The following is a 14,009-nucleotide window of genomic DNA, read 5'->3' on the forward strand; positions in this document are numbered from 1 at the left end:
TTGTTTTGCATTCTGTCCATCATTATACTGAAATCTGAACTCCTCAGCAGTCAACGAATAGTGTTTGTTGATTTTTGCTGCTCTTTGCTCATACTGCTTTATTCCTTTAAATCTCTCTCTCTCTCTCTCTCTCTCTCTCTCTCTCTCTCTCTCAGCTTACATTCCTGGGAATCTTATTCTCTGACAATTCTCTAAGACTTTGTTTGAAGATGCATTTCGGAAAGAATTTTCATTCGATTCTTCCATGTACCCAGGACTGCTTAACTTAACTAGCCCATGGGGGTGGGGGTGGGGCGGGTTTGAGCACCCACACTGGGGGAATTCCAGTTGTGCGCACATGGAAAATATCTCAAGGTTAAGAATTCCTAAGAAGGCTTGGGTTTTAGATCCGTGGCAGAGACATGTCCCAGCACATATAAAGTCATAAAATCTAACAGAAAAAAAATCTCAGAGGAAATTGTTTCCTCCTGTAGATGCTAAGAAGGCTGTCGGGGTGTGGGAAGTAGAGAAGGCATAGTCTCACAGGATGCAATTCTACATAGGCTCAGCCATCAGCTCTCTCAGCCTGAGAGAGTCTTACACTTTGCCTCCCATCTCCAGGATCCCACAGTGCTGTAAAAATTGAAGGTTGAATTCATGTCTGAAACATACGCCTAAGGCAACAGTTTACTTCAGGACTTCAGTGGCCTGACGCTTATTTACTAGCCTCTGAAAATGCCTTATATGTTCTCGACATTCTTGTTTTATTTTTCATCCCAGTATGTGGGATATGTTTATTGGAGTGATTTTTTTTCATGGTAATAGTCTAGCATAAAGCTGGAAATGAAAGCCCAAGGCATTGTTTTAGACCCTAATATTTTCATCACCCCCTATTGCTCATATTGTTAGGTAATATAATAAGTGTAACATAGTATTTGTTTAACTTTGCAGGAAAATGTTGGTCTCTTTCCTGCTGCAATTAAAGCATTTATTTTCTTATGTTTTGAAGTGGGGGTCTCACTATAGAGCCCAGACTATCCTCAAACTCCTGAGTTCAAGAGATCTTTCTGTCTCGGCCACCCCATTAGGTAGCTGGGACTATAGGTATATCATGCCCAGCTAGATTTTTAAATTTTACACTTCTATAAACAATGTATGAGAGCTCCAGGCAGCAGGTGGTATTGTGTCTGTGTATCTCTTTATCTTAAAATTAAGCCATTCCAGTAGGTGTGTTAGTGAGATCTCACATCTAACGGCTTGAGAATCCTATACCTTTTCACTATTGTCTCCTTTGGAAAAGTTTACAGTCAGATGTTTCGCTCATTGTTCAATACCACTATTTGTTTTCTTAACAAACAAATGTGTATGTGGTGTATGCATGTGTGAGCTTGTGTGTAAGCAGGTACACTCACACACATGAGTAACTGTGTGGTGTCCAGAGGTTAATGTCAGGCTGTCATCTTGCATCTATCCATTTTCCACATTTAAAAAAAAAATTTTTAATTACATTTGTTTATTTGTTTTTCTTTGTGAGTATGTGGGCAGGGGACAACGTGTGGGAATCGGTGCTCTCTCCTCCTGCCACACAGGGATGGAACACAAGTCCTCAGGCTTGCCAGCAAGTGCCTTAACCTGCTGAGCTGCCCCACCAGCCCGCACCTCAATGTTCCCTGAAACTGAAGTTCACAGCTTCAGCCGGCCTGGCCTGCCAGAGAGCTCCTGGGATGCTCTCATCTCAGCCTGCATCACAGCAAGCAGCACCACGCCTGGTTTCTTTGTTGTTGTTGTGTTTGTTTTGGTTTGGTTTTTTGAGACAGGGTTTCTCTGTGTCTTTTTGATGCCTGTCCTGGATCTCGCTCTGTAGACCAGGCTGGCCTCAAACTCACAGAGCTCTGCCTGGCTTTGCCTCCCGAGTGCTGGGGATTAGCACCTGGCTACCATACCTGGTTTTTACATGAGTTCCAGGATCCCTGCTTGCTCGGGTCCTCAGACTTGCCAAGCAGGCGCTTCACCCACTGAGCCAACCGTTCCAGCCCCACAAACAAAAGTTTTGAGATTTCTTGAATCTTACACACAATTTAGAAATGTGTGTTGAAAATGTTTTCTTCTGGTGTGGGGCTAGTTTTCTTATTACTGAATTTTGTGTGTTTTGGTGAGTGGTGGTGCTTAATTTTGACGCCTAAAATGGTCGTTCATACACAGTGCTTTTGGTAGCACACTCGAAAACTCTGCCTAACAAAGGGTCACAGAGACTCTTCCCTGGAATGCTTATAGTGTAGACTTACAGGCCTACAAACCGTTCTTGCATTACATTTTAATTAATTCATATTTAACATTTACATATTAACATAGCACTTAACATTAATGTAGGTCAAGGTTTCCTTTTTTCATATGCACATCTAGTAATTCCAGAGATATTCGTTGAAATTCTATCTTTCTTCACCAAATTGTCTATGAATCTTTCTAAAAATTGACTATGTGTATATATATATATATATATATATATATATAGTCTCTCTATATACATATATATGTATATACACACATATACACATACTTATCTATATGCATAAATACATATCTGTACACACATACATATATATGTATGTGTATATAAATGCATATGTACATATATGTATATGTACATATATGTATGTTTATATGTATATATGTGTGTATTTGCATGTGTATAGGTACACATATAGGTACATATACACATATATGTGTGTATATACATATATGTGTATGCATACACATATGAGAAGTAAAGGAACTATAATTATCAAAACAGTTAAAACAAAACATATATATAAAGAGAGAGATTATATATGTGTATATACATTGGTCTTTTTCTGGACTTCCTATTCTTTTCCATCCCCTTATGTGTGTGTCTGTCCTTTGCCAATTTTATCTATACTGTCCTGATTACTACAACTTTCTGGTAAAATTGCCTGATATTTGTCTTTCAGCTTCGTTTCTGTGATTAGTGGGGCTTTGGGGGTTTTGTTTTGTTTTAACTGTTTTGATAATTATGTTCCTTTACTTCCCATATAAATTTTAAATCAGATGGTTCTGAGGATCTACATATGTATGGTAATACTTTGGGCCAACATGTTTGCGTTTTAATACAAAAGTTAGTGAACTTTGAGAAGGGGGTCTACTAAAGCTCTGATTATTGTAAGTTAAGAAAGAAGCACAAAGAGAACCAGCTTCAGTATCTGCAACCATCAACTGATGGATGGGTTGGAAGTGACAGCAATTGATAATTTAGGAAAAGGTCACAAGTTTAGTTAGGGATGAGAAAGCTCTAGCTTGGATACCTGGTTGGTTATTTATCAATCTGTAGTGTAAGCTAGAAAGCTTATATTCTAAATTCTTTGGTTTCCTCATTAGTAAAAGAAATATGAAATCAACTTTATAGACACATGCATATCAGATAATATAACTTCTAGAACGCCTTCTGCTCTAACTTAAAGGTAGTAGGCATTCACTCCTTCTCCTTAATATAATTATCATTACTATTTTATATATCTTTTTTTTTTTTTTTTTGGTTTTTTGAGACAAGGTTTCTCTGTGTAGCTTTTGCGCCTTTTCTGGATCTCGCTCTGTAGACCAGGCTGGCCTCAAACTCACAAAGATCCACCTGCCTCTGCCTCCTGAGTGCTGGGATTAAAGGCATGTGCCACCACCACCCGGCTATTTTATATATTCTATAGCCTATGTTATTACGGCATTTTCATGAGCATAACAATAGCCCTTTGGAGAATATATTTATAAGGGAGTGAGTGACCAACTTGCTAGACCATAACCTAACTACCAGCTTGAAGGAATTTCCCATTGCCACCCAGGAACAGTCATTGGCTCTGGTGGATTACATGGTTTTGTGTTCTTATAGAATAAGCATGGATAAGATCATATTAAATAAAAAGGTTCTCTAACACAGCAGCCTTTGTTATGTAAACTTCAAAGTCAAAGCTCATTAAGAGGCATCTTTGTCTCATTATTAGACCTTAACTGACTTTGATCGAAAGTTGTTGAATAAACAGCTGGTTGAAGTGATTGAAGCCTGTAGAGAAATAAATGTCCATATGCCACAAGAAACAGGGTGAAAAGCCCATGCCAAAAACAACAAAACAAAACAAAAACTTGTTTTTTATCCATAGCACTTCGATCTGTCTCCATTTTGACCTCCTCGTTCTTATACTACCTTGGGGTGATGAAGCATAATGGTTTTTTATTATCTTTTTAGTGCCTGCCCAAGTGACTGACTTGCATGTTACCAACCAAGGGATGGCCAGTAGTCTGTTCACTAACTGGACAAAGGCCTTAGGAGATGTGGAGTTCTACCAAGTGTTACTGATCCATGAAAATGTGGTCATCAAAAACGAGAGTGTCTCCAGTGAGACCAGCAGATACAGTTTCCATGCTCTGAAATCCGGCAGCCTCTACTCGGTGGTGGTAACCACAGTGAGCGGAGGCATTTCTTCCCGACAGGTGGTGGCGGAAGGTAGAACAGGTAAGAAATGCAGACACATGTTTGCAACTTCCAGACACAACAGTGCATGGAGCTGCCTCCAGCAGGAAGTTTTTAAACATTCTAAAATCAGGCCTCTCTGTTTCCTTCCTTCCCCAAAGCCGGGTTTCCTTACACACAGAGGTCCATGGTATGGAAATTTGGCTGAGGCAGGAGGACAAGAAAGAATACCCAACTTTCTTATATTTCCAATAACCACATCAAAGCCAGAAAAACATTTCAAGTCATGGTAACCACTGGTGCCTGAACTTAGCCCTCCTCTTGGGTTGGTTACCTTTGAAACTGTTTTGTTTTTGAATTAAAGTTAAACAAGTAATAAACTATCTTCCATGCACATAGTCTTATTTTCAAGACATAGAAGCAAAATGATATCCACTTCACACAGTCAAAATTGAATTGATGTAATTCTTAAGTGGCATAATCTAGAATCTTGCTACTTTGGCTCTAAACTTTGGCTCATACCAGCCTCCTGCCTCAGACTTTCCAATAGTTAGGACAATGTTGCATTCCTGTAACAGTCACGTATGTATTTTGTAAGCAACATCATCGAATGCTGAGTGCTGAATGCCACCCAAACAATGCTCCTGGCCTTCAGTGTTCCTTGCCAAATAAAACTGAGTTAGATGGCAAGTAAGTATCATTATGGTTACTGTGCCACAGATGCCAAAAAAGCAAGTGGAATTTTTCTACATCATACATTGAAAGCACATAAAAGGACTAACATATTATTTCATATATTATATGAAATTTACGTTCCAGTTTCTGAGGGAAAAAATACACAAACCCAATCGAAGCTTTGATAGCGATGGTTCAACTCAGAATCAGTTCAATAACCTTGACCTCTTCATTTTATATAATTATTATAAGTGGGATTCAGGCTTCTCTATAAACCCAATACTCAGATACTAATTATCAGTTGTGGTGTCATGGAAAAGGTCTCTTTCCAAAATCACCAATCTCACCGACTTAATTAACTGCTTGCATTAATTTTCAGAGGAGCAGCTAAGAAACTGAACATGAGTCTCTTGGTCTTAATAGAAATTCACTGATGTATACCAGTGCTCTCGTTCTATGGCACTAGCCGTAGGAAGACAGCTGTGTTTTTCTTGATACCTTCTTTCTTCTCTGGTGAGAGTTACTGGCACCATGATTCGGTGTAGTATAGTTGGGGTGAGGACTAAAAAGCCAAGAAGGCCTTTGCATCCATCTTCCAGTGAGTTGCAGCCTGTATAAATTAGACCGACCTGTGTCCTGCCACACAACTGTGCAATGTGGTTGCTCCTGACTAGACAACTCTTACCGATTGATTCTCCTCCAAGAAGCAATCAGGGGTCCAGGCTCCTACCACCTAACAGTTTCCTTCCTCTGGATTCTCACAGCTCTTTCCACCTCTGCAGAGAATAAAGGTAGAGATTGGACATGGCCTGGAAGAGATTAGTAGGCCTAGAAGCAGAGGTTGCCTTTCCACCCACATTCCACTTGACAAAACTGTTGCGTGGCTATGGCTAGTTACTTCTGACTGTAGTGGAAGCTGAGGAATATGGTCTAGATGAGTTTTAAGAGGAAAGGGAGGAGCTAGTCACACTCTGTCCCAGACTGATTTCTAGTTTAAACACCACAAAGGGCTGGGAATGGACCTTGGGATCGAGCATTTGTTTCACATACACAAAACTTTGGGTTCAATCCCAGAACCACCCAAAGGAAAAAATTACCACAATACTGATAAATATACCACAAGGGCTCTCCAACCCATTATAATATACGAAAGTAGTATAGCATCTGATATCACTTGAAATCAGTGAATACTGGGAATAAATGAGACTTTATTTTATAAATCATTTTTATTCCTGTATTTTAAGCATAATCAGAAATATCACTATTTGGTTCATGATTCACAAAAGAAGCACTCAAAGTGTATGAGAAAGTCTATGAAGGATAATTATAAAATTTTGAGAACAAAAATTATGAATGAATATAGGTATGTTAATTCAACTGTTGTCATCAGAAAGGGAAAATAGAATACTACTGTATACACATAGTGACTAAGGATTTCAGACAATTCCTAGATTAGTATAGTTTTTACGCAGCACATTATACAATAATTCAATGGCCAAAGCCATAATGATAACCATTAGCATTTCTTCAAATACTTGATATATTTCTCAGTATCCAAATAACTTTGAAAAGTCTTCTTATGCCTCACACAAGCTTCCACAGAGTTGAAGCAGGCACACAAAAACGTCTCCAGCCTAGATAAAAAGGTAGGAACTGAAATTTAAAATATCAGCTATTTGGCTGGGTGGTGGTGGCTCATGCCTTTAATCCCAGCACTTGGGAGGCAGAGCCAAGCAGATCTTTGTGAGTTCAAGGCCAGCCTGGTCTCCAAAGTGAGTTCCAGGAAAGGGGCAAAGCTACACAGAGAAACCCTGTCTCAAAAAACATATATATGAGATATTTGTGCAATCTAATCCCAATTTGAGGAAATATTCATTCTAGAGAAATACCAAATAACTTTTGTATCTATTTCATCTTAATCAAGTGGGTACTTTTGGGGAAAAAAAACTCCTGATAATTCTATCTTTTCTAAATAGCATATGGACAGCTCATCAATTGTGTGTAAGATGAACTTTGGGCATATTAGATCATAAAGATGCTCAGGTTTCACCAAGTCAAATCCTGTCTTTAATGTGCGATGCAGGAGCCTTGACAACAATGTGAAAATGGCCAACTAAAAATTAAACAGCGCATAATGAAAATATCAGTGCAGACTATGTGCGCTGTAAGAGTTCAGTCTGCCATCACCAAAGGCAGTACTGTGTACTAGGTACTTATCTCCAATACATAATGAACTTCTTTTTTTGGCTTGGTTTTGTTTTGTTTGTTTTTTGTTTTTCGAGACAGGGTTTCTCTGTGTAGCTTTGGAGGCTGTCCTGGAACTCACTCTGTAGACCAGTCTGGCCTAGAACTCACAGAGATCTGCCTGCCTCTGCCTACTGCCACCACGGCCCGGCCATAGTGAACTTCTTACTCATACCCCAGTTACTAATCTCTCATTTTTAACTTGTAACTTAAGCCATCTATCTCTGTCTGTTCCACATTTATATACCTGGAAAGTACAAGTCTCTTGGTCAATGTTTGTGGTGTTGATCTCTAACTGATACAAGCAGAGGATAAACATGTCTGACCTCAGAAAGATGGTGTCTACCAGCTCTAACTTTCTCTGCCTAGTCTCCAGATGGACAGGCTTCCAGGGTGTGCTTTTAGGCTTCTGTCCACTAGAGGGCAGACAATGCTTTACAAAGGGATAGAGCCTCCAGGTGAGCTTTCTATTAAACACCACAGGAATTAAAAAACAAACAACAACAACAACAAAAACCTGGTCACATCAAAGTCAAGGGCAACCCAGAGTCTAAGTTCTCCAGAAAATCCAAGGAATTTTTCTTCTTTACTCTCAAGTATCTTTGTTTTTGTCTGTTTGGTTTTTGTTTTGTTTCAATGAGTTTGGTTCAGTGATTAATTTGGACTGTTAAAGTCTGTGTTCCCTTTCCTACCAAGACCCTCCCGGCATACTTCCATAAAATGCCTCCTAAAACACTCCCTACACAGAAACCCCACAGTCACAGTGGCGGCATGCTTGGGTTATGAGGCGTCTAAAAGGCCTCCTTGTGGGCTTTTGTTGGTTGGTTTTTTTTTTCCATTAGCCTTCTGGTGAATGATAGTTTGTCTTCCCAAAGCCCCTAGAGATCCTGGTACTCCTTAACTCCCTGTATCAACTCAGATCTCCCACTTCACAGTTTTCACTGAGCACAGTCGTTAACTCAGATTACTGATTCCGTTGTCTTTGACGATTCTTCCTCTTTTTTGAACATACAGTCCCTTCCAGTGTGAGTGGGGTAACAGTCAACAATTCTGGCCGTAATGATTACCTCAGTGTTTCCTGGCTGCCAGCGCCTGGAGACGTGGATAACTACGTGGTGACCCTCTCCCACGATGGCAAGGTGGTTCAGTCCCTCATCATTGCCAAGTCTGTGAGTGAGTGTTCCTTCAGCTCCCTCACCCCAGGCCGCCTCTACAATGTGACCATAGCCACCAGGAGTGGCAATTACGCAAGTCACGCCTTCAGCGAAGAACGGACAGGTAAGAATTGGGAGGGTACAGGGCGGTGCAGACACAGAGCCGCTGTGTGGTTCCGAGCATCATGGACCACCTGCAGTGGTCCTGGATAAAAGGCAGTCAACATCACAAAATTGCTCTGGAGTCTTTCTATTTTAACTGAAAAAAAAAAAAACAAAAACAAAAACAAAAAACAAAACTCAGTATGTTACATTTACAGGAAGACTGCCCTACCTTTCATAGACAGAACACATATTATATTTAAATAGGGCAATAAATGTTTGTGGAGTATTCTTTGGGTATTGGAACATGGGTTCATATATACTAACTAATCCTCACACAGTCCTTTCTGAGATAGTCATTATTATTCCTATTTTACAGATTAGGAAACCAAGTGTTAAGAAAATTAAGTCAGGGACTGGAGAGATGGTTCAGTGGTTAAGAGCACTGGCTGTTCTTCCAGAGGACCCAAGTTCAATTCCCCTCATCCACATGGCAGCTCACACCTGTCTGTAACTCCAGTTCCAGGGTATCCAACACCCTCATACAGATATACATGGAGGCAAAACAACAATGCACATAAATTTTTTAAAAAGAAAAATGAAAAAAAAAAGTTAAAAGGAAGTTGTCATTTGTCCAACTGTTTATTATTGTTGTTGAGCACCTAGGACATTTTAGATCTTGGTTTACATTTAGGTCTGATTCACTCCAGAGCTTACAAATCGTTCAACTCTATAGTCTTTCCCAAAATACGTGTCGGTCAAGACTACTGTGCCTCCTTTGCACACAAGGTAAAAATGGTACCCTTTATAGTTCCTAGACTAGGGAGCCAAATTCTTAGCAGATGAACATCAGGTCTTTGATGTGCTGGAAGGATCTAAGTATAGACAGCTATCATTTTTCCCGATGCATTCACACTTTTCTGGGGTTTACATCTGAAATTTATGCTCAAGGTTGACATCAATATTGTGTCAAGTCTTTCCCACTGGACTCTGGGCTGACTCTTGCACCTGAAACTATTCTTTTCCCATGATCACCTGGGACAATGACATCATCCTGTTAGTGAGCCTAGATGCTGCGGCTAAGTAGGAACTTGGTGCCTTCCTGGGAGATGAACAATCAGAATCAAGGGTTTTCACCTGATTACCCACAAGGAGACCCTAGAAACATAGTAACCCATAAAGTTGTGAGGAGTAAGAAAGGGTTAGCAATTTCTTTTAATGCTTGTTTTCGGTATTTTTTAATTATGTGCGTCTTTGTGTGGATGTATGCACATGAGTGCAGGTGCTCATGAAGTCTAGAAGAAGGAGGAGGTGAAGTCCCCTGGAGCTGGAGTTGTGAGTGGTTGTGAGCCAGCTGGTTCAGGTGCTGGGAAACAAATTCAGGTCCTCTGTAAGAGCACTCTTGACCTCTTAACCGTCACTGTAGCCCCTGCATCTTCGAGGATAAAGTACATAAGCCTTCTGTCTCATAGACTTTGTGCCTCCTGTCCCCAATTAAGAGCCACCTGCTTGCATGGTTACAGAATGCTACCATTGAAATGGTCCTTCTGGCTTCTTATTTGGAGATCATGAAAATCCCAGAAACCAAGTGTGGCTTTTCCAAGGTCACGTGTCTCAAAGGCAAAGTTCAGCTATTACATCAAACCAGACTTAGAAGCACTATTAGGGAACAGAGATTTTTTTCTACCACCAAATAACCTAAAGTTTAATTATACCGATAATTACAGTTGTGACTTAGACCTGAAGAGCCGATTTTTCACTCCCAGAGTAGCCTTATTGAGCATCATATTGATCAACTCCGGGCCTTAAACTGACTAGAAACTAAGGCTAGGTCTCCTAACTACCAACCTGCGACTTCCTGTCCACCCACCTCACTAGAATTCTCTGCCCACATGACTCTAATACTGCAAGGCCTTTTGCTAAGAATTTTCCCAAATGTGAGGAAAGCTATTTTCTGCTCAAAACAGCATCTTGACTCTTGAACAGTGTGAACTTGGATTTTGTGCCTGACTGACAGAGGCCAATGACTATAACAGGAAGCTCGTGTCTGAGTTGCTGCGGGGCTGATTTGGGCTGGCTGTCTCAATGCTCTTTAATGGTTCTAATGCTCCTCTCCTCCATTCGGGCGAGCAGACCAATGTTTCTAATCCTGTGTCACGTCCTCTCGCCGTGCATTAAGGCAGCTCTCACAAATGACTTCCAGTTCCACCTGCAGAGCCCTTTATTGACTTAGCATCGTGTTCGGCTACTTCTCCTTCCTGAAGTAATTGCTTCGCCTTCAGTTAGTTGTCAAGATCACTGACCATTTTTAGTCTCTGCCTACAGTGCCATGCCAGAATTTCTCATCTCTGCAGCAGCTAAATGCTGACAGAACTCTAATTGGTCTCAGGTAAAGCCCTGTCTTTGTTCTAGACGTGTGGTATACTATGTTCTAATATAAAACCGATCAGTAAATAAATCCAACAGAAGATATTAATACAACCTGTATAAAAGCATCATAAAAAATAGAGTCTAAGTGCCAAAATGATGGACTTTCTGGCTGTTTTATGATTTGGTAGAAAGTAAAAGAAAAGGACATGGGCTTGGCATATGCCAAAGCAGACATCCTGTGACGTAAACCCAACTCCTACAGGCCTAGAGGTGTGCAAAGGAGCTAAAAAAGACAGCTAATTGGAAGAGAGGCTTGGTGCTCCGGATCAAGTATAGGCCTCCTGTCACTGCTTCCCCCGTGAACATCCACATCTGGTTCTAATCAAATAGAAACAGACGTGGGAGTGGGGGGAGATGGCTCAGTCAGCAAAGTGACTGCCACATAAGCATGAGGATCCGAGTTTGGATGTCTAGAACCCACATAAAAGCTTGGCATGGTGCCACACATCTATGACAGTCAAACTTTGGGCCTGGGCTGGGGGAGGCAGAGACAGGAGCTAACTGGCCAGCCAGCCAAGCCAGATTGACAAGCTCTGGGTTCAGCGAATGACCCTCTCTCAAAAAATAAAGTGGAGAATAATCAAGGAACATGTTATTCTCTGGCCTCTACATTTGCTTGAGTGTGTGCGTGCACGTGTACGCATGCGCGCACACACACATACACACACCATGTGACATGTATATACACCCCACACACAAGAGAGGACTTGTCATTTATTCTTGAATCAAAATTCAGCCCTAAATTGAAAACTAGACCATCCTTTAATATCAGGATGGCTTCATTTTGCAGTGTTCCTAGTAAAATGCATTCTCCTACTCATGGAGAAGGAAAACATCGGCCCATGGAATCATTTGTTTATATATCTATTGGAAAGAGACTCAGGTTGACAAAATAGCATTAGTCATAGTTCTTGCTTCAAAAAAAGCACACATCAGTTGACACTTTGATTTTTTTCTAGGCATCTCGCTAGTAATTTTTATGAATTTAAGATGGCATGAGAAACTGCTGCCTAAAATAAAAGCTAGCTAGGACATTGACAGTAATCTGTATCCAATCACATGGTTCATGCCTGACTAATCCATCCCACGATAGCCAACTTCCTGACTCATCATGCTCATCTCTTTCTTGCATAGCTTTACTTACGTACCATCCTAGTTTAATAAGGCTTTAATTTCTCAGTTGTTTTAACATAAGAAGGCATTTTATGTATGTAAGAAGTATGTAATCTTTTGGGGACTTGAATTTTCAAAATTATCATTGTGTTGCTTAGATTCACTTGCAGTTCATATTTTGATATGAAAAGCAAGAGACCCAAATGTCTGTGTTTCGAGTTCATAAGAAATGTGAGAACTGTGTGATAGTTCACTGTGTACACACAAAAGTTCAATATGTAATCTCTGTTGAAGGACATGGAAGACATCTTCTCCCATAGCTGCCTGGGTCCAGTTTTCTATTTTGCCCAAGGAAAACAGAATATCACTACACTGGGGTCTGGGCTTAAGTTTCTTTGGTGACTCGTGACTCATAACATCTCTTTATATATGTACTCATACAGGTTTTCTCTTTTTCCAGTTTTCTTTTGAGTTTTTTATGCTTTTCTTGGTAACTTAAGTCACCAAGGTATGCCACGGTCATTAATATCTACACCATCCTTCATATTAGGCACTAGCTGTTATTTTAATGTTTCATCTTATAAGAGACATTCTGTTGGTTATTATTAGATTAGAATGCATTCATCAGGTTTTGCTAAAAGGTCATTTTAAGTAACATAACTATATTTCCCCTTTGTGATATACAGGTCTGAGATTTTTCTTTTAAATGCACACGATAAAAACCAGCTTATTTGTTTTATTGTCTCAGGTTGGTATCTTTGATCTGCTGCTCTCCCAGAACCACTTAAAGCTTTCATTGTTCTCTTTTCCAGTGCCTGACAAGGTCCAGGGAATCAGCGTCAGCAACTCTGCCAGGAGTGACTACTTAAAGGTATCCTGGGTCCATGCCACTGGAGACTTCGACCACTATGAAGTCACCATCAAAAACAAAAACAACTTCGTTCAAACCAAAAGGATTCTGAAGTCAGAAAATGAGTGTGTATTTGTTCAGCTCATCCCTGGACGCCTGTACAGTGTCACAGTCAGTACCAAAAGTGGACAGTATGAAGCTAGTGAACAAGGGAATGGAAGAACAAGTAAGTGGAGGTGTTATCAGAAGTATGGGTGACGAGACTAGTAGTAAGTTCATGGAAATCCTGAGTTTCCTCTACTTTCTAACTACTCAACTATAGTCCCAATAACTTTTGCCTCAGGCTGTGGGAGGCCAGCTCCCACCTTTTCAAGGGTTCTTAAAAGGAGGAGAGAGGGATAAGAAAATATTAGACAGAAAGGTAGCAAAGGGAAGAAAGACAGAAACACAGGACAGCTTTGGGAGGACCTGGGTCAATACCCAATGGCCTTTTCCATTTATTCAAAAGTGCTTTTTATAATAATGCCAAGGGGTGAGGTAAAAGACACCCACCTTGCTAGATTAAAGCACAAAGCACAGCCAAATGTAGACCTTTCCAAACATCTGGTAACTACACCCGTGGTCAAATCATCCCTTTAAGCAGCCTTGCTGAGTAAAGCAAGCTCAGATTCTTGGACCCTGAGTAAGTTCTCACTAGGAAACTTATGAGTCTATGAGTTATGAGTCTCCACAGATCCCCCTTCTTAATATTTTAAAGGGTCCCCCAGACCCCTCAGATAGACTGTGTCTGTCTTAGGTCATCTTCTTCACTAATTGGCCTTACCCATCATGGAGATACATTTTTCGTCAAGTGCACTCTGTCTTAGGTTGACAGCTAGCAAGAAGGACTTATCCATCTCTGACTACCAGCCTTTGGCAGGGCAAAGTACAAAGCTTAACTCTGCAGCTCTAAATAAGGTCCCCACTAAGATTTGCAAGTAGCTGGAAC

The 14,009-nt window shown here is 40.5% G+C and overlaps 1 protein-coding gene across 2 annotated transcripts in view; it reads left to right on the forward strand.

The window, feature by feature from the left end:
* Positions 1–14,009, forward strand: part of Ptprb (protein tyrosine phosphatase receptor type B) — a 113,413-nt gene that overhangs the window by 52,451 nt on the left and 46,953 nt on the right. For both annotated transcript variants that reach the window (XM_036169589.1, XM_036169590.1), the window contains 3 exons: positions 4,229–4,495; positions 8,387–8,650; positions 12,984–13,247. In XM_036169589.1, the coding sequence (XP_036025482.1) occupies positions 4,229–4,495; positions 8,387–8,650; positions 12,984–13,247 (795 nt within the window). The remainder of the gene's footprint in view (positions 1–4,228; positions 4,496–8,386; positions 8,651–12,983; positions 13,248–14,009) is intronic.

This window comes from Onychomys torridus, chromosome 20, assembly GCF_903995425.1.
Source record: "Onychomys torridus chromosome 20, mOncTor1.1, whole genome shotgun sequence".
NCBI classification, from domain to species: Eukaryota; Metazoa; Chordata; class Mammalia; order Rodentia; family Cricetidae; genus Onychomys; species Onychomys torridus.